Raw genomic sequence first — 19,751 nt, forward strand, 5'->3', positions numbered from 1 at the left:
GAGGTCTAGGTAAAGCACATGGACAGTCAATTATCAGTTATGAGAAGGCACCTGTGAACATTAAGTTTTCAGATTCTTCCGGAAGGAATCCAGGGTGCGAGCTAATCTAATCTCCTTTGGGAGGGAGTTCCAGATCCTGGGGGCCACCATCGAGAAGGCCCTCTCTCTCGTCCCCACCAACCATGCTTGAGACGGGGGTGGGATCGAGAGGAGGGCCTCCCCAGCAGATCTTAGAGCCCGTGTGGGTTCATAGGTGAAGATGCGTTGGGATTAAAGTGTCTAAAGCAGAATCTTGGAAGAGTGTGCTTTTGTGCCACTGGCATCCTATTGAACATATCCTTGGCAGCAGAGTTTGGGTTTATGTATAACCATGAGATTACAATCTCAATGTGCCCAACAAATTTCAACCTAGAGATCTCATCTCATGGTAGTTGGTGATCTCCTGACCTCCCATTGGGCTATCATCCCTCAATATGAGAGTGAGGCATCTCAGTATGCACTCCTTGTACCATGGGGTGTTTCAGGCTCTGAGCTACTAGACCTTAAATAAGCGACAGCATACTCTGGGGAGCATTGGCCTCACTATAGGTCATAACAAGTCCTTCTAGTCACAAACTCGATTTGTGCCGCTAGTACCCATGCTACAGCTTGGCCATCTGTTATTGAGGAAATGTAAAACTAATTTATTTGGGGTGCTCTCTGATTCTGCTACCTCGTGCCATGTAGGTGAAAAGTTCATTTTTCAAACACCACTTCATTTCATGTAATAATTGTTTTTTGTACCCTTTCCTAGTCAGGAAGGCAACAGCATAGAAAGTGGGGCACTGAATGGCACTTTCCCTGTCAGCATTTTCACTCCAACATTGATTTTCTGAATTCTGTTTCTTCTATTTTGGTGTTAGCCTAGCTAACATGGGCCATGTCAGCCTATAAGAGCATACAAAAAGGGAAGAGAGGGAGGGAAAAATCACAATAAAGGATGCCGCTATTCAAATGTACTCTTGCATATACCAAGTCCCCGGTTTCTCACCTCTTGGTAGCTTGGTATGGCAGGTCATTATCAGTAAGCATTTATCACTTGTGTCAGTACTGATGTATAGTCTACAGCATCAACAAATTCATTATTCATGTAGTTTAGACCAGAGGATTTAACATACCTCTTCAGGAGGAGATGAACCCTAACAATGGAATATGTTTCTGACAGAGTCTAGAATTTAATGAACTCTCTTTATAATTCTCTCTGAACCTGACCATCTTGAGAAATATTATTTTATTCCCAACAAAATTTAACAAGCAACTTTTCAAAAATGCTGCCTGTATTTACACTATGAGTTGCATGGAAAGGAATTGACTAGTAGCTGGAGGACTTAGATTGGGATACCTGCTTAGCTATGAATTTTGTTTTGTAATTCAAACCTTTTGTCATCTCTCAGTGTAGCCTGATTTACAGGGTTGTTGAAATATGGCAGGGGTGGGATTGCTGCATCCCACAGATTGCCCTTGGGGCTGTTTCTACAGTCCATGTGTTTTTCCGAACTGCTACATCATTAAAAACTTGAGGGGCTGAGACTGGAGGATGGTGCCTCCAGAAGCCTTTAGGGTGAGCAGTTGCCTTATGATCAGTTGTTGCCCTCCTCCATATCACCTTTAATTTTAAATTCATTTCCTGAAAACTGGAAATGAATTTCCAGTCATTTCAAGATTCATCAGAAGGGGCTGCTATGACCAATACAGATTTGGGGTGTGTACAGAATATAACAACAGGACTGTCTTTAGTTCCCATCCTGCTATAAGATGGATGAGGCATTGTCTATGTCATTGTAAATGGCATTTAATGCCATTTCATAAAACCATATAATCATAGAGTTGGAAGAGACCTCATGGGCCATCCAGTCCAACCCTATGCCAAGAAGCAAGAAAATCGCATTCAGAGCACTCCTAACAGATGGCCATCCAGCCCCTGCTTAAAAGCCTCCAAAGAAGGAACCTCCACCACACTCCGGAGCAGAGAATTCCACTGCTGAACAACTATCACAGTGAGGAAGTTCTTTCTGATGTTCAGGTGGAATCTCCTTTCCTGTAGTTTGAAGCCATTGTTCCGTGTCCTAGTCTCCAGGGCAGCAGAAAACAAGCTTGCTTCCTCCTCCCTATGACTTCCCCTCACATATTTATATATGGCCATCATTTCCCCATAACAATCTTTTGTTTGTTTATCTAAAACAAATGAATCACTTTCTTGGCTTGGCAGATGTGTTAGACTAGAGCATCTTATCTCTTTCCTGGAAACATCTGGCTTTTAATCTCTGGTAAGGCAAAAAGCTCAGCAGATAGTTTGTGGCATGTAGTCATTGTCTGCCAGTTTTTTTAGGAAGACGAAACTAGATTATCTCTTGTAGGCTCAGCTATCTAGAAGAAAGATATGATTAAATCTAAAATTATTGTATATTGGTTCCAAAATCCACGGATACTCAGGTCCCATTATATACGATAACTAGCTGTGCCCGGCCATGCGTTGCTGTGGCGAAGTCTGTTGGTATGGGAAATAAAGTATTGAGGAATTGGTGGTTGTTAAGGTAAAGGGTAAATGTTTTTCCTTAACATTAAGTCCAGTCATGTCTGACTCTGGGGGTTGGTGCTCATCTCCATTTCTAAGCCGAAGAGCCGGCGTTGTCCGTAAACTCCTCCAAGGTCATGTGGGATGACTGCATGGAGCGGCGTTACCTTCCCGCCGGAGCAGTACATATTGATGCACTCACATTTGCATGTTTTTGAACTTCTGGGTTGGCAGAAGCTGGGGCTAACAGTGGGGGCTCTCTCCGCTCCCCCAATTCAAACCTGTGGCCTTTCGGTCCAGAAGTTCAGCAGGTCAGCGCTTTAACACGCTGCACCATCAGGGGATATTATTTCCTAAAGGTTGTGAATATACAATATTTCTGATTGGGTTTTTTTTCTGTTGGAGGCAAGTATGAATGCTGCAGTTAGGAAAAATGATTAGGATGTAATGGCCTTGCAGCTTTAAAGCCTGGCTGTTTCCTCCCTGAGTGAATTTTTTGTTGGGAGGTGTTAGCTGGCCCTGATTCTTTCCTGTTTGGAATTCCCTTGTTTTCAGAGTGGTGTTGTTTGTGATATTTTATGTGCTTCTACTGCCTGTGGCCCTGAGAAAACAGAGGATTTGCCAGACTTTGATGATGGGAATACTTTGTTGGGAGGTGTTAGCTGGCCCTGATTGTTTCCTGTGTGGAATTCCCCTGTTTATTTACTGTCCTGGTTTTAGAGATTATATTGTTCTGCATTATTCTATCCCAGTAATTATTTCATATTAAAGTAGAATCTCACTTATCCAACATTCACTTATACAATGTTCTGGTTTATCCAACGCAGTCTGCCTTTTCATAATCAATGTTTTTGTAGTCAGTGTTTTGAATTCATTGTGATATTTTAGTGGTAAATTTGTAAATACAGTACAGTAGAGTCTCACTTATGCAACATAAACGGGCTGGCAGAATATTGGATAAGCGAATACGTTGGACAATAAGGAGACATTAAGGAAAAGCCTATTAAACATCAAATTAGGTTATGATTTTCCAAATGAAGCACCAAAATATCATGTTAGACAACAAATTTGGCAGAAAAAGTAGTTCAATACGCAGTAATGCTATGTAGTAATTGCTGTATTTATGAATTTAGCACTAAAATACCACGATATATTGAAAACATTGACTACAAAAATGCATTGGATAATCCAGAACATTGGATAAGCGAGTGATGGATAAATGAGACTCTACTGTAATTACTACATAGCATTACTGCGCATGGAACTACTTTTTCTGTCAAATTTGTTGTATAATATGATGTTTTGATGCTTAATTTGTATAACGATTACCTAATTTGATGTTTAATTGGCTTTTCCTGAATCCCTTCTTATTATCCAACATATTCACTTATCCTGCCGGCCTGTTTATGTTGGATAAGTGAGAGTCTACTTTTTATTGATAATCTTATATTATCTGCTTAGAACTGGATTATATGAGGACCCTTCTTCACAGCTGTATAAAATGCACACTGAAGTGGATTATATGGCAGTGTGGAGTCAAGATAATCCAGTGCAAAGTAGATAATATAAGATTATAAATGAGTTATATAGCTGTGTGGAAGGGCCTTGAGTCTACACTGCCATATAATCCAGTGCAAATTAGATAGCCTAAGTCTGCCTGTCCCCTAACTGAACCCTGGCTGTCCCTTGGCTTGCTAGGAGTTGGTTGCTAGGAGACGAAGTGGGCAGAGATTAGCCCTCTAAACTGGCAGCAATTGGATAAAAAAAATTATTGCTCTCCCTCTAATTAGGACTTTGTTTTTCTTTTCTTTTTGTTGTATCAACCTGGAGGCATGGATGATGGGTTGTGCTGTCAAATTTTGAGGTTGCGGGGCCTGTACTTTTGTTGTTTTGTGAGTCGCCATGATGCCATCACTCTTTTATATATATAGATGTAGTAAAATAATGCTCCACATTTAAAAAGACAAAATCAAGGTTTGCTTTTTAAATAAAAAAAAACCAGATACTGTGGCTGGTGGAATTTGTGGATCCAAAATCCATGGATGTGGAAGGCTGAATAAATGCTACTTTTGCCATTTCCTCTTTCTTCTGTTGTTATTCTTACAACAACCATGTAGGATTAAAATGTGAGAGGTACTTTATGTAGTACATAACAGTTGAAATGCTCAAGAAGAATGTGAAAAACCACTTGAAAAGAGAAACATCATTTTAATCCAGGTGAAATGCAGCTTGAATAAAAGTGAACCATTTTAGCTCATCTCTAGATGTAACACTGGCCAAACACTTTAGTAAACTAAACACCAAAAATACTGATTTCATGCCAAATGCTTGTTTCTAGATATTTCCACACAGACACAACTGCCATAAATGTAAAGCCTACCGTATATCTACAAGGAGGAGGTCTAGCAAAAGCATGTTGATGGCAGCTTCTAGGTTTTAAGAGAGACACACCTGCTTAAGTAGTAAAGGTTGGTAAAGGTTTTCCCCTGACATTAAGTCTAGTCGTTTCCGACTCTGGGGGTTGGTGCTCATCTCCCATTTCTAAGCTGATGAGCCAGCGTTGTCCGTAGACACCTCCAAGGTCATGTGGCTGGCATGGAGCACCGTTACTTTCCCACCGGAGCGGTACCTATTGATCTATTCACATTTGCATGTTTTCAAACTGCTAGGTTGGCAGAAGCTGGGGCTAACAATGGGAGCTCACCCCGCTCCCTGGATTTGAACTGCTGACCTTTCAGTCAGCAAGTTCAGCAGCGTAGCAGTTTAATCGGCTGCACCACCGGGGGCTCCGCTTAAGTTTTCAGGGTGTGAAAAACAACAAAGGTTTATTATTGACACACATACACCCTGCTGTCAATATAGCTGTGACACACACTCTCCCTATCCATTTTTGGCATGCATAACCAAGGGAAGCAATTTATAGAAAAACCTTTGATTCTAATTACTTGCCAAAAGTAATTTATCTCACTATTGACAAGTTAGATCCCCCCCCCGGTTTAAATATTTTTGTTTTCTCATTAATTGAACCTGGAAATAATTAGTGTGAAAATACATTTGAAGAGGCAATTACTGAGTTCCCAGAGTCAATTAAACTCCACTTCAAAATATTGAACACCTCCAGGATATTGGTACGTTTGTCTCATTGCCCGATGCTTGCTTGGCCTTTGGGAATGGGCACACGCCTGAGGAAGGGGTCAAGGTTATCTGTGGAAAGATAGTTCTGAGTTCTCAGCTCTAAAAGCCAGCAAGTGCTGTTGGGAGCAAGTTGAAACTCATCTGTAAATGGAACCATTATCCACAGAATTAGGTGTGATGGGGAGTCTGAGCGCAGTTGGGCAGAATGGGGTAGTTGATAATGACTAGGCAGCAATTGACATAACAGTGCTAAAGAGGAAAAGTGGGAGAAGGAGAGATAAACTGGGAAATTTAAAAAGCAGCTGACAGATAGACTGACAGAGGTATATTGATTTGCCCATGCCAAATCAGGACAATTGGAGGACATGGTGTTGGCCTACTATACTTCAGCACCACAATATAGATAGTTAAGGGCAGGGCTCAGAAACTGAAGGATTCTTCCAGGGACCACTTGCCTGTGATGTTTGGGACAAAGCAAAGGCCACACAATCTCATAATCCACAGCCGATTCGCACCCATCTATTCATACACAAAAGTCTCCCTTCACGTATCAGTATGTCCATACACCCCATATTAATGCACATGCATATATTCTCAGTGACCATCCAAGAAATGCAGCAAGAGTTTGGCAGCAGAGGAAGAATGTGATTTCATTCTTTCTTCATCTTAACAGTGGGGCTTTGAGTCTTTTTGCTATTCACTGGTTGCTCAGCTGTTTTCCCAATGAGTGGTGGGATATGATTGTGGAAATTGAACGCTGTAATCTCCCCCCTTTTGCTACTCAGCTGGACAATCTTTATAAAGTGCCAATCAAACCTTATCACCATAGCATATAAATCTATAGCCCTGTCCTGGGTTGGATGATGATTGCAATTACTGGATAATGTCTGCACCCTCCTCTCTTATTCTTTCTGGACGAACTTCAAAATATGTAATAATCTATAAGGCCCACTTCTTATTTTAATTTCCTTAGCTCGATAATGGTATTGCCACAGAAATTTTGTTGAAAAAACTTGCATGATAGTTTTTGTTTCTTAAGGTGGCAGTGGTCATAAGTTGACAGCGGCCCCAAACTCCTGTTGGGTGGCTTCAAGATAAAGACTATGTTGGGATCCTGTCATATGGAAGCCAGTTTGTGATATTACTCTTCGAAGCCAAATTTTCCAAAGGGTTCAGATGCAACTCCCCAACTCCTTCAAAAAGCGTAAAACCAGAGTCCTGGCCACACTTTCATATCTTTCTCAAATTAGATTTTTTTTAAATAAGGATCTAGGTGTCAACCAGCTGACAGTTTAAGGTCACAACATTCATGGTTTGTTGTATATTTATCTGGAAGCATGTGATACGAGTCCATTGTGGGGCACTCTGAGAAGGGAAAGGAAGAGGAAAATGGGAATGCGTCTTTTCCCTCCCTTGATGCTCTAGCACCTCAGCCTGTGATGGCATACAGGTAGGACACCACAACACCAGTATGTGTGTGTGTGTGTGTGGGGGGGGGGGGAGACAGGAAGGGTGGTCACCCAGCAGCACTGAATTGTATTTGGCACTACTGGGCAGTGAGGGCTCCTTCTCGCTTCTGCAGCGGCTGGGTGGTGATGGTTGTGTGATCCGGAGCAGGACACACTGGATCAGCCCTCCAGTATCAGTATAGAGCCAACCTAAAAGAATGATTGTTAAGGAAATTTTGTATAGTATTATCGCCTGTAAAAGTTGGACAATTTATATTTGCTTTAAAATAAAATGTGAAGCTGAAATGAAACAGAATGTTCGTTTAGATGTCAAATGCATTTGTTTTGAATAAGCAATGTGTTTATTGTTCAAGTGCATATTTCTATTAGTTGAATAGGGTGTTTGGGTGATGGATTTGCCTAATAGTTCTGGCTAGATACATGCACAACCCAGACATCAGTTATTCATCTAGAACATTTTCCGGGATTTTCAGAGCCATGACTGTTGAAAACGATAATTATGTTCTTTTAAGCAGACATCTCTAGGGGTTTTGCTTGTTACATGTAGAAAAACAATGATGCTATTGTTTTTCCCCTGTATTATTTACTTAAGGCACAGCTGCTGATTACAAAAAAGTTAAAAACATATTTTAATATATTGCAAAAAGCTATTTAGATCAGACACAGCAGCCTATGGTCGAAGTACATTATGCCCTATTAATTCTGTTACTTTTTTTACTTTTAGAAAGCTAGAAGACCTCGTTTTAATGGGTTTCCACGGGCTAGAATCCCTAATAAATAACAATGAGATGAAATACTTTTTGTATGTTATTACAGTAGAGTCTCACTTATCCAACACTCGCTTATCCAACGTTCTGGATTATCCAACGCATTTTTGTAGTCAATGTTTTCAATACATCATGATATTTTGCTGCTAAACTCGTAAATATAGTAATTACTACGTAGCATTACTGCATATTGAACTACTTTTTCTGTCAAATTTGTTGTCTAACATGATGTTTTGGTGCTTAATTTGTAAAATCATAACCTAATTTGATGTTTAATAGGCTTTTCCTTAACCTCTCCTTATTATCCAACATATTCGCTTATCCAACGTTCTGCCGGCCCGTTTATGTTGGATAAGTGAGACTCTACTGTAGTTTCATTTGGTGAAAATCAGTTGCCAGTGTAGATGCTACATTTTGCCCATGTAAAAATACTATGTGTAGCATTAAGTTCCATCGTATGTCCTGTTTATTGCATGGTGTAATAGGTTTGACTTTAATTTGCCTTTGGAACTGAGTCCTCAGTATGATGTGTTACCTGTTCCTTTTTAAACTGCTGAAAATGTGTGCAACATAAAGGAATATTCCCTCACACAGAAAGACCGAGAGAGAGAATCCTACAAACTACAAAGGGAGAAAACCTACCTAGAAACCATTCTCGAGATAGGCTAGTTTATATATATTCAAAGATAAACCTCTTTTTCTTTTTTATGCATTCATGAATATGAACTTATCACAGTGATACAGCCTGGGCACAATTTTATCTGGTTATTGAGAACTTCCTTGTCATTCACTATGTTCAGGGCATTTGAACTGTGCTGGCAAACAGCAGAAACAGTGAAAGGATTTGTCAGAAGCTTTAGAAGTTCAGTTTACTTGTATGGAAGTAATTATGGATTTTTACTTTTCAGTTTAGCTAGGAGTGAACCACTTTTGTATGTAGCTGATGTCTGGTCTGAAAAATACCTGATTTTGTCAAAGGAATTTTCTAACGAAGTTTGCCAAAACCCACCCAAATTTCTTCTTTTTTTGGCTATGTATTAAACTATAGGTCAGTTTTTGTTGATTGTTGATTGACCAATTGTAATGTTTTCACACTGTTGGATTATTAAATGTATGGAATGTTAAATGTGCATAATCATTTTTGATGGTGGATAATACAATGATGGTAGCCAGTCATTTTAATGGCTGGATGTCTTTTGCTAAAAATGGGAAGACTCAGTTGTGTTCTTCAGCCACGGGAAAGTGTTGCATATTAATGTTCCAAACTATTTGTTCATCTTGACTGGAATGTCACTTCAATTATCTTCCTAGGCAATGAATAAAATGTCCACTGCCAGAACAAGTAGGAATTTGAATGGAGTATAGTAAGATATTTAAACCAATTTCTTCCCGAAGTCCAATAGATGACAAGAATTATTTAAGCAACAATATGTGTGCTGGAGTAGACAATGGCTAATTCAAATTGCGTGACATATAAAACATGCAATTGGTGAAACTGGATGCTGTTCTCTTTTCTTAGTCCCTAGGTATCCTGACCTAACCATAATAAAAAATGACAGATATGTGAGGGTGAGTTAGGCAGGTGAAATCAGGATCGAGTTCTGCAACACTGGATTACTCTGAACAGAGCTATTGCTTGGACAGTTGTTTGTTTGGGTGGTAAGTCACCTGAGGCCAGACAGTGCCTCTCAAGTGCTGCCTTCTTCCTGATTATTGGAGAATGTTATCTCTGGCTTAGAGCCTGTCACTTCACTACCTCCTAATGAGCTTCCATTTTGTTAGCGTTGTGAAGCCCTTTTGTGAAGTGCTTGCAACACCTCCGATAGCTGGCTCCTGCAATACTGTGGGAAGGAGCTCACAATGCTTTAGGACTACAGACTCAGGTTCAGGGTCTTAGGTCAAAGGTTTTGCTGGTGGTTATGACCAGGAGAATGGGTTCTTCACAGGACACTGATTTCTAACGGGAGCTGGCTATAGGGAGCACACAATGCCCCTATTAAAGCAGCTCCACTGGCTGCCGATAAACTGCCAGTCCCAATTCAAGGTGCAGGTCTTGACCTATAAAGCCCTACACGGCTCGGGCCCTATCTATCTCCGTGATCGCATCTCCTCCTATGAGCCAGTGCAGACCTTGACATCTTCTGGGGAGGCTCTTCTCGCGCTCCCACCACCGTCTCAAGTGCGGCTGGTGGGGACGAGGGTACGAGCCTTCTCGGCAGTGGCCCCCCGGCTCTGGAATGCATTGCCAAAAGAGATCAGGCAATCCCCTACATTATCCAATTTCCGTAAGGAACTGAAGACCTGGTGGTGTCGGCAGGTTTTTGAGTAATTATATTGGACTACCGCCGATTTCTGAGCCTGAATACATTGCACAAGATTTCCCTAGCCTAAAATGATACATTTTAATATATTGGGTTTATGGTTCCCGTCCCCTTGATCTGGTCATGTAAGTATGATTTATCGTTATAATTGTACTATTTTACCTTGTTTAATAATGTGTGTTATGTTGTTATGTAATGTTGTGTTGCTTTTATGACTGTAAACCGCCCTGAGTCCCATCCGGGAGATAGGGCGGTATATAAATAAAGTTTTATTATTATTATTATTACACTGGGTTCTACAACTGGCCTGGCATTTCAGCTTTATTGAGTGTCTTATTATATTTTGTTTTGCTTTCTGTAGGTTATAGTGTGGCCATTATTAGCCTTCAGTGTTTTCAGACCAGCATTGTTCCTCAAATGCTTCATGCAGTTAATATTTAAATCATCCAACTCTTAATTTTTTCTTCAGTCTACAATTTAGAATACATTGCACCAACTACATAATCATGCTACAAACTCTATATATTCTTAAATGTCTCTACTAGACCATCGTTGTTTTAAATTCATCACATCTAGCTCTTCATTGGGTTGTATTAACTTTAGCTGCTGTAGTGGTTTGGGGGGCAAATGCAGGTCAAACACATGGTCTCCTCTATTCCACGTCTTAATTGGTTGGCAATGAACAGACGGATGTGGCAAATTAACTCTGTAATTTCAGGCTCTGTCACTTTGGCAGTACGTGACAGTTCCAGGGTCACAGTAATTAAGGTCAATACATTGTTGGTAATCTGCAACCTTGATTGGGTGCCTCAAATCAGCCCCCTAATGAGATTTAAGTGCTGTTATGTTTGTCACTGGTATGAAAATCAGGCTTTTCTCATTATGACCATTTCTCAGCTAATGCCTGTGTAAGTTTAGTGCTGCCTTATTCTACCTGCTTCAAAGAATTTGGGTTATTATTATCATAATTCACAGCTATTAACTTAGAAGCTTCAACCATCCTGCCTGTCTATACCTCCTCATGAGGTTTCAAAGTGTGTATTTCCAGGTAATATAAATCCTATACAATCCTAAATTTTCAATGAAAAGTTGGGTTTCCCTCCAATCACAATTTTTGGTAGGACCCTTATTGACCTTCTATGAAGCCCTCGGATTTAATGGAATCCTGTCTGTGAAACTCTCTGTAGATAAATTGTGTAGTATGTTCTGAATTGGAAGCTGGAAACATGTAAACATGCTTAGTTGTAGTGTAATGTGGTGCTTATTTTTCTATTGTGTTGTTTTTAAGTGGTGTCTAGAAAGTAAACTTGATCTAAGTTCAGGATAATATCATGCTTCCCCCACTCTACTGGGCATATGTGTGAAGATGTACCAAGTCCATATATCCGAAATCCACAAATGATTATGACTAGTGTTTAAGGTGCCACAAGATGCAGTTGTTTTTGCTTCAACAGGAAGGCTTCCCTTCCCATAACTAAAATGTGACACTAACCATGTGGAAAACATCACATCAAAATTTCAGACAAAACTATTGGTGAAAAATGTGTAGTCTTAAAAGACAGTTTCTGCTTTGCTCTGTTATATATTTCTCCTACCTCTCATTTTTAGCCTAACCTTGGGTAACACATGATTTTGCAGAAAAAAGGAGGATAAAATACAATTCTGGACTCATCTTTCATATAACAGTAGCTATAATGGCTACCTTTCACACAGGGCCGTAGCCAGAAAAAAATTTCGGGAGGGGTTTTGAAAATTTCGGGGGGGGGAGGTTGAACCCCTAGCATATACCCCTCCCCGCTACAAACCTGTCAATATCTGCTTGAGATAGTGCCTGGAGGGACTCTTAATGTTTTGCATCTCATAGACTTAGCATGGGGATTTGGTTAACCAGTTAAAATTCATGAGTAAACGAGATTTTTTTTATAACTTGAAAAATTTCGGGGGGGGGGGGGGGTTGAACCCCTAACCCCCCCCCCCCCTCGCTACAGGCCTGCTTTCACAGCTATGAAATCAAGTCTTTCAAGGATTCAGATCAAAAAGTTGTGTTCTAAATATTTATTCGAAATATTTCCAGCCTACTTTCTGTCAAATTGATTTTACTTCATTCCTGCAATTTATATTAAGCCAAGCATTTGTTGTTCTCTTTTATCTCAAAAAGAGTTAATTTTAAGTTGAAATCTTACATAACACTATGTAACACAATTTTTGTTCCTGGGTTATAAATGTCATTTCCTAATTGGTTCTGTCATAGAAACATGGAAAAGGTTTATTAAACTGCAAAAACTTTTGATTTTGCTGGACACCCTACAGCACCCTACAGAACATCTCATAGAGTCTCAACCAATTCAACACAGTTTGTGGCAGCCACAAAAGCAAAGTTCCTGGAGTAGAACAACTACAGTAGAGTCTCGCTTATCCAACCTCTGCTTATCCAACGTTCTGTATTATCCAACACAGTCTGCCTCTTGCCCAGATCCACAGCTATTTCTCTAGGTAGCAATATTCAGCTGGCCAACATGACCAACAACAACACAAGTGCAACCACACTCCCAAACAAGTGGCAGACTTGTTGTAAAACATGATGTTTTGGTGCTTAATTTGTAAAATCATAATGTAATTTGATGTTTAATAAGCTTTTCATTAATCCCTCCTTATTATCCAACATTTTCACTTTTCCAACATTCTGCCAGCCTGTTTATGTTGGATAAGTGAGACTCTACTGTACTTTCAAAGTAAGTACTGCACAATTAAACAGGAAATAACACGTTCAAACCAGGAACAGGAAATTTTCAAATTTTGTTAAATAGTGTAATCCTAGCCTGATAGAACTGAGTTTGATTCAGAACTTGGTTCAGAAAAAGAATAATTATATTGCTATAATTTTGTTATAATTGTTATAAGAAGAAAAAACTCAATATTTGAAAAGTCAGCTCTTTGCACTCAGTATCCCCATACATTAAATTCTAATAAAATTGAATTCCATTTTTAAAAAGTGAGCAAATGTTCCATAACGAGAAATCTATTTATAGGAAATAATGTGGAGCAGGAATATTTATTTAACAAACAATAGGGCAATTTATTGAGCAACATTAGCTCTTTTTGGAGTAAACAGGTAATGTTTTGTAGTGATGACTAATAAGTAATTTTCCTTTACTGTGTAATGATTTTAAAAGTTATATTAATATTGAATATCTGAAACTTTTATTTTAAAAACACGTTTTGTTCCTCTTTGCAGTTACCTTTGACCACTTTGAAATTTTGCGAGCCATTGGGAAAGGCAGTTTTGGAAAGGTATGTTTGTTGCAAATAGCATTCTGGGTCCATAAGAAAGAAAGAAAGAAAGAAAGAAAGAAAGAAAGGAAGGAAGGAAGGAAGGAAGGAAGGAAGGAAGGGAGAGAGAGAAACATCCTTTTAAAAATATCAAGACAGACAAAAATAAGCAGGTCTTCGAGAATATTGCTTTGTCTTATCTCCTTAAATACTGAGAAGAACCAGAGCCTTCTATGTCCAGAATCCTAAAATTATATTACAGGATATTAAACCATTCTTATTGATAAACCAGAGCTGCTGCATTTGTGTGTAAACATCCGGTGAAGGGAGATATTGCCCTGGAGTAAATCAAGATATTCTGGCATTTTGCCTTCTTTTCCTTTGCCACCAGTCTTTTGCTTTTTGGAAAGGCGCATAGGGGGAAATTATTTGCTGTTTGGGAAGAAGTGTGGTGTTCAGTGTCTGCATCTGGGGGAGATGACTTGTTACCTTGGGGTCCATTCACACTACAAAGTTATAGTGTTATGATCCCACTTTAATTGCCTTGACTGCATCCTAGGGTTTGTGGTTTGTTCAAAGGCATCAGAGGAGTTCCCTGACTGATCATCCTTTCTCTGACATTAAGTCTAGTCGTGCCAGCCAAAGAGCTGGCATTGTCTGTAGATGCCTCCAAGGGCATGTGTGCCAGGACAGTACCTATTGATCTACTCACATTTGCATGTTTTCAAATTTCTAGGTTGGCAGAAGTTGGGGTAACAACGGGAGCTCACCCTGCTCCCTGGATTTGAACTGCCAACCTTTTGGTCAGCAAGTTCAGCAGCTCAGTGGTTTAATCCACTGTGCCACCGGGAGCTCCTGCTCTTAACTACCAAACCCAGAATTTTATGGTCCAGAAACATGGCTGTCACAGTGGAATCATACTGCTATAATTGGATAGTGTGACTTGGTTATGGGGACACCTGTGGCTATTGTTCATTGATAGTTACCTAACCAAGTACTAACCAGGGCTGCTTAGCTTTCAAGATCATACAGGATCTCAGAGTATTTTCCTGCAGATTCTTCATCTTTCACTATATGGAACCTGTCACTGTGATTTGTTTCTGTAGGTATGCATTGTCCAGAAGAATGACACCAAGAAAATGTATGCCATGAAATATATGAACAAGCAAAAGTGTGTAGAGCGGAATGAAGTGAGAAATGTCTTCAAAGAGCTACAGATCATGCAGGGGCTGGAGCATCCTTTCCTTGTGAATTTGTGGTAAGAAGCATGGGCTTGTCAGTGAAGCATATTTTTCCATGATTTCCCTGAGATGATGTGGCCTGGTCCTCTCTGAATGCCTGGTCCTGCTTGATATTTCCATTTTAACTGTGTCACAATGATTGATTTATCTCTACAATGTTTGTTGGCTTACTTTTGCAGGTGGTGTAACCCAATTTTCTTTGAGTGCCCATTAAGAGAAACAGCAGGCTTCAGGGCAACCTGCAATTCAGATGCATTTCTAAGGCAAGGCACTTGCTTTGGTAAAAGAACCCCCTGTTCAGTTCCTGCTATAACTCCTGCTATCTTCAGGTGTCATGCTGTTTTGACTTCATATCTTTCACAGTAGAAATTGTAATATTTTGGCCAAATAGCAGATGTGCTAGATCTAGTGATGAGATTACCTTGTGTGGGAAATAAACTTTGGTCACAAAAGGCCTTGGTTAAAGAAATGGTTCCCTATACCAAGGCACTCTCTGCATGTAGAAAACTGGCCATTTTCTTCTTGTTCTTGGTGAATCACACAACAAGCTAGTCTCTTATTTGTGTGATTTAACTGATTAGCTAAGTGTCCTTTTTATATACTAGGTTAGGTTAGATCCCATAGTTTCCCATGGTGATACAGACAGGGAGAGGGGAATATTCAAGCATGCAATCCCCATCTGTAGTCTGAAGTGCAGGCTGAAGCAAAGGACAAGAAAGTCATCCATCCCAGTCCATGCACAGAAATTGAACAGGCTGGCAGCTTATCCACATTTCTACACTGGAAGCTCTTACTTCAACAAACTCATTTAGAGGCCTGGGACAGGTATTGTGGTACTTCCAGTTCTGCCTTCCAATTACATGGGGAAATGGTTGGAAAATCCATTAGTAACATTGGGGAGGCTGCTCCTTCTGCTCTTTGCATCTGCTGCCTGAGGCAGTGGCCTCAGTCAACCTAATGGTAGGGATGGCCCTGCCGAAATGTTACAGACACATCATGTTGTACATGATTCTATACCAGTGTTTGGGATGTGATTGACAAGATCTTTGATCTTCTTACTTGCACTTCTTACCTGCCCAAGTATTGTTGCCGCTTAAAGATATTTAATTTCTCATTTTCATGTGACTGATAACTATCATCCACACTCATTCTGTTTCACAGCAGACTCTTAGAATGCTAACATTAAAAAGAGAGAAATAATGTTCACCCTACTGAATGCCTTAAGAAACCAGATATCTTAACTACTCTTCCCCTCCCTGCTCCAACTGCAGTCCACTGTCCCTGTTTGTTAGTGCTTTCTGTGCTGTCTAGTTACCCTTAAAATGTAGTTCATGCTACTTGAATGGTATTGATTTGATGCTGCACCCCTGCAGGTAGTAATCCTGTATGCAACCTTTTCTGCTCCAATATTTATGAAGCAGAAAGGAACCGTCAAAGAAAATGCCGATTCTCAGACAGTTCTTCTGCATATTGCTTGACGCTTAGAAGCCGTGAGTTGTAGAAGAGCTGGGCAGATGGCAGGACTTCGGAGGACACCACAAGAAGAGAAAAAAGGGGAAATCATCCTCACTAGCAATAGTAGCATAAGAGCATTGGAGTCTACCATACAGTCCAGTAGTATTGGCAGTGAAGGACAGTAGTTCTTTAAAGCTTCAGGAAGGATTACTTCTTAGCATTATCTGGAGATTGAATCTGGAGCCTTGTACATATGCCCCCTCCCACCTAAAACAAAAAGCTGTCCACCAAGCCGGTTCATGTGCATGTTTATGAGTCATGTTGACTTCTTTTGTAAGGTGTGCCATACACTCTGTCTCCTTGTCATTGCTTTTTTAGGGCACCTCTTTCCATAGTTGTTCTGAATCTCAAGATTAGCCATAGCAAATGATACCATTCTGGGCTTCACAACTCAATAAACAGACTATAGCCCTTTCTAGGTTTCTGGTCAGTCGATAATTATAGGGAGTCGGCCTAACTGACAATGAGACGTCTGTTTTGTGGTTTAAATTTTTAGGATTGCATTTTTATCAAGAAATATGAAGATAAAGCCTTTATATAGCATTTCTACAGCATAATCATGTACCTGTTTATTTAACAAAACATCACACTACTCTTCTAGCAAATGTGAAGCCTTAGAATAATTAAAGCATTACATGCATATTGTATTATTGATGTGCTCTGAGCTGAAAGAAAAGTCAGAAACTGCACAACATGCATTAAAAGAGCATGGAATGTGAGATGCACAAATCAGGGAAGCTAGACATAATAAAACAAGAACTGGAATGTATAAACATTGCAGGAATGGGGATTAACAAAATAAGGAAAGAGACGTTTTGAGTCACATAATTACACAGCATTTTACTCAGGAAATAAAAATCTAAAAAGAAATGGGGTGACATTAATAATGAGGAGAGATATAGCAAAAGCAATTGAAGCATATGATGCAAAGTCTGACAGAATTATGTCAATAAGATTTCAGGAAATCCCATCAAGATAGCCATAATCCAAGATTATGCTCCAACGATAGAGGCAGAAGAAGACAAAATTAGAAGATTCTGTGCTGAAGTCCAGGAGGAAATCGATCACAAACATCTCAATCATAGGTGATTGGAATTCAAAAGTAGGAAAAGAGTAGAATCTGACTGAAGAAAAATTTGATCTAGATCAAGAAATGAAGCATGAGAGCAACTAATTGAACTTTATTAGGGCAACAATTTCTTTATCACAAACACATTCTCCAAGCATCCAAAGAAGCAACGGTATACATGGGCATCACCTAATATAATACATATATAGACATGAAATAGACTTCATAACTGGTAGCAAAATACGGAGAAGCTCCATTCTCTCTGCAAAAACAAGACCAGGATTGTGGTGTTGAGATTGTGTGGTAGAACACAATCCAAAGGGACTGGACTGCTGTTAGGGAAGGTGAGCCAGTCATTTTAGGCAGATGAGTGTAATGTCAAAAAAAGGAAGCAAACAGTTTGTTACTGAATTTACGTATAGTATATTTCTGCTGTCAGAGAGGAGGAGAAATGCTTGTGCATTTTCATGAATCACAATAATATGAGTGGCCATGGGTATAATTAACATTGAGCAGAGTGAGTCAAACAGTACCATTTGCTGTCATAAGCATGGAAGACTTGACTAAACCATGGTAGATTGAGGAGGTTAGGGCCTCCAAACCCTTCTATTATCCAACAACATTTCCTTAAAAGCATGGGTAAGGTGCTTCTTGTTCCTATTTTACTTAAACCACTTCATGAAGTCACCCTATTTCATTCTCTTTCTGCTTTAAAGGGATTTGAACATGTTAGATCATGTTGCCATTATATTTCCTTTAGACTATGTGGTGGTTTGTCTTCTAATGCTTCTGTTTCTAAACTATTGTGTGATAACAGGAAAGGTTCTTGTTTTCACATTTTCATAGTTACATTTTTTTTTTAAAAAATCCAGCATGCTCCAAGAAAAAACAGAAAGTCTATCATACGAGAGTATCATCTACAAGTGGTTATTCGGCATTCAGTGAAGGATGCTTAGGAAACAGACTGCATGATAAATGAGGGCATCTTACGCCTTCTTAAGCTGGAGAAATAAATAACATCTGAAATCCTTGTTTCTCTGAGCCATTGAGTCTAGACTATTAATAATATGCTTTTGGCAGTCAACACTAAAAGAGTGAATTAATTTTCCCTGAGTAAATACTGCAGTCTCAAATGCAAGAAGGTTAATTGTGATTTTGAGTGCATCTGTACATATCACCTCAAATTTTTAATTCCTTCTCAAACACAATAGGTCTTGGGAAAAGTGTAAGTCCATTATGAAATCTGTGCAGGCTTACTTGTGGCAAATTGTTTTAGATTTGCCTAGGATTTTCAGCAGTATAGGGCCAGAACCAAAGTCAGAACATTGTTAAGTCTTTGCTCAGGTGGTTATTTCTGTTCTAGATATTGAAAGTACACTAACTGTGTATTTGTCAATTAGGTTCATACTCTGATGAGAATTAATTTATAGCAGATACTTCAGATATAAATATTCTTAAGGCACTAGATACTGGAAACTAAATGCTGGTTACTGCTTAGATGAGGGACTGTCAAAGAATGCCAGATGCTGTAGGCTATATTTTAGAGGAAGGCAATGGTAAACTATCACTGAGTTTTTCTTGTCTAGGAAAATCCTATGAAATTCATGGAGTTATTATAAATCAACAAGTGACTTGAAGGCACAAATTGACATACAGCCGTACAATTGGAAGGTGGTGCTACAAGGCTGAGAGTTGTGTTTTGGATATCGATATCAATACATAGAATAATAGAGTTAAAAGAAACCACAAGAACCATCCAGTCCAAACCCCTTCCATGTAGAAAAATACAATCAAACTACTCTTAACAGATTTTTGTTCAGCTTTCACTTTAAAATCTCCAGAGAAGAACCTCCACCACACTCTGAGGCAACATATTCCACTGTCAAACCACTTTTACCATCACAGAGTTCTTCCTAATGTTTAGGTGGAATCTCTTTTCCTGCCATTTTAATCAATTTCTCCATGTCCTAGTCTCTTGAGCAGCAAAAAACCAAACTTGCCCCCTCCTCAGTGTGACATCTTTTCAGCTATTTAAATATGGCTATCATGGACCCTCTCAGCCCTCTTTTCTCCAAGCTAAACATACCCAGTTCCCTAAGCCATTCTTCCTATAGAAGCTTGTTTTGATATGTGATGGGAGGCCACATAGTTCCTAACTCTCACAATACCCCATGTAGTTTGTAAAAAGTTTCAATCAGGCTTCAGTTCTTCTTTATATTTCTTAGTTGGACATTTTTCTTAGCATCCCATGATGGTTCAAGTCATGTTATTGTTGAAGGTGAAGCCCAAATTGATCCTGGAAAGGTATGGAAAGCCAACTACTCACAATTACATGGTCCCATGGTCTGTCTAGTTTGGTTTCTGACCACAGGAAGAACTAAAGTAATCCATGCCACATTTAAAATTCAAC

At 39.5% G+C, this 19,751-nt stretch overlaps 1 protein-coding gene across 3 annotated transcripts in view; it reads left to right on the forward strand.

Annotated features, from left to right (window-relative positions):
* The window catches only part of stk32a (serine/threonine kinase 32A), a 98,632-nt gene that overhangs the window by 22,879 nt on the left and 56,002 nt on the right, over positions 1-19,751 (forward strand). For 2 of the 3 annotated variants that reach the window (XM_003217439.4, XM_062970421.1), the window contains exons 3-4: positions 13,482-13,537; positions 14,623-14,774. In XM_003217439.4, the coding sequence (XP_003217487.1) occupies positions 13,482-13,537; positions 14,623-14,774 (208 nt within the window). Of the gene's footprint in view, positions 1-7,025; positions 7,140-13,481; positions 13,538-14,622; positions 14,775-19,751 lie in introns of those variants that run through there. The other variant, XM_062970422.1, reaches the window with a different exon arrangement.

The sequence above is a fragment of the Anolis carolinensis genome, chromosome 2 (assembly GCF_035594765.1).
Source record: "Anolis carolinensis isolate JA03-04 chromosome 2, rAnoCar3.1.pri, whole genome shotgun sequence".
NCBI lineage: Eukaryota > Metazoa > Chordata > Lepidosauria > Squamata > Dactyloidae > Anolis > Anolis carolinensis.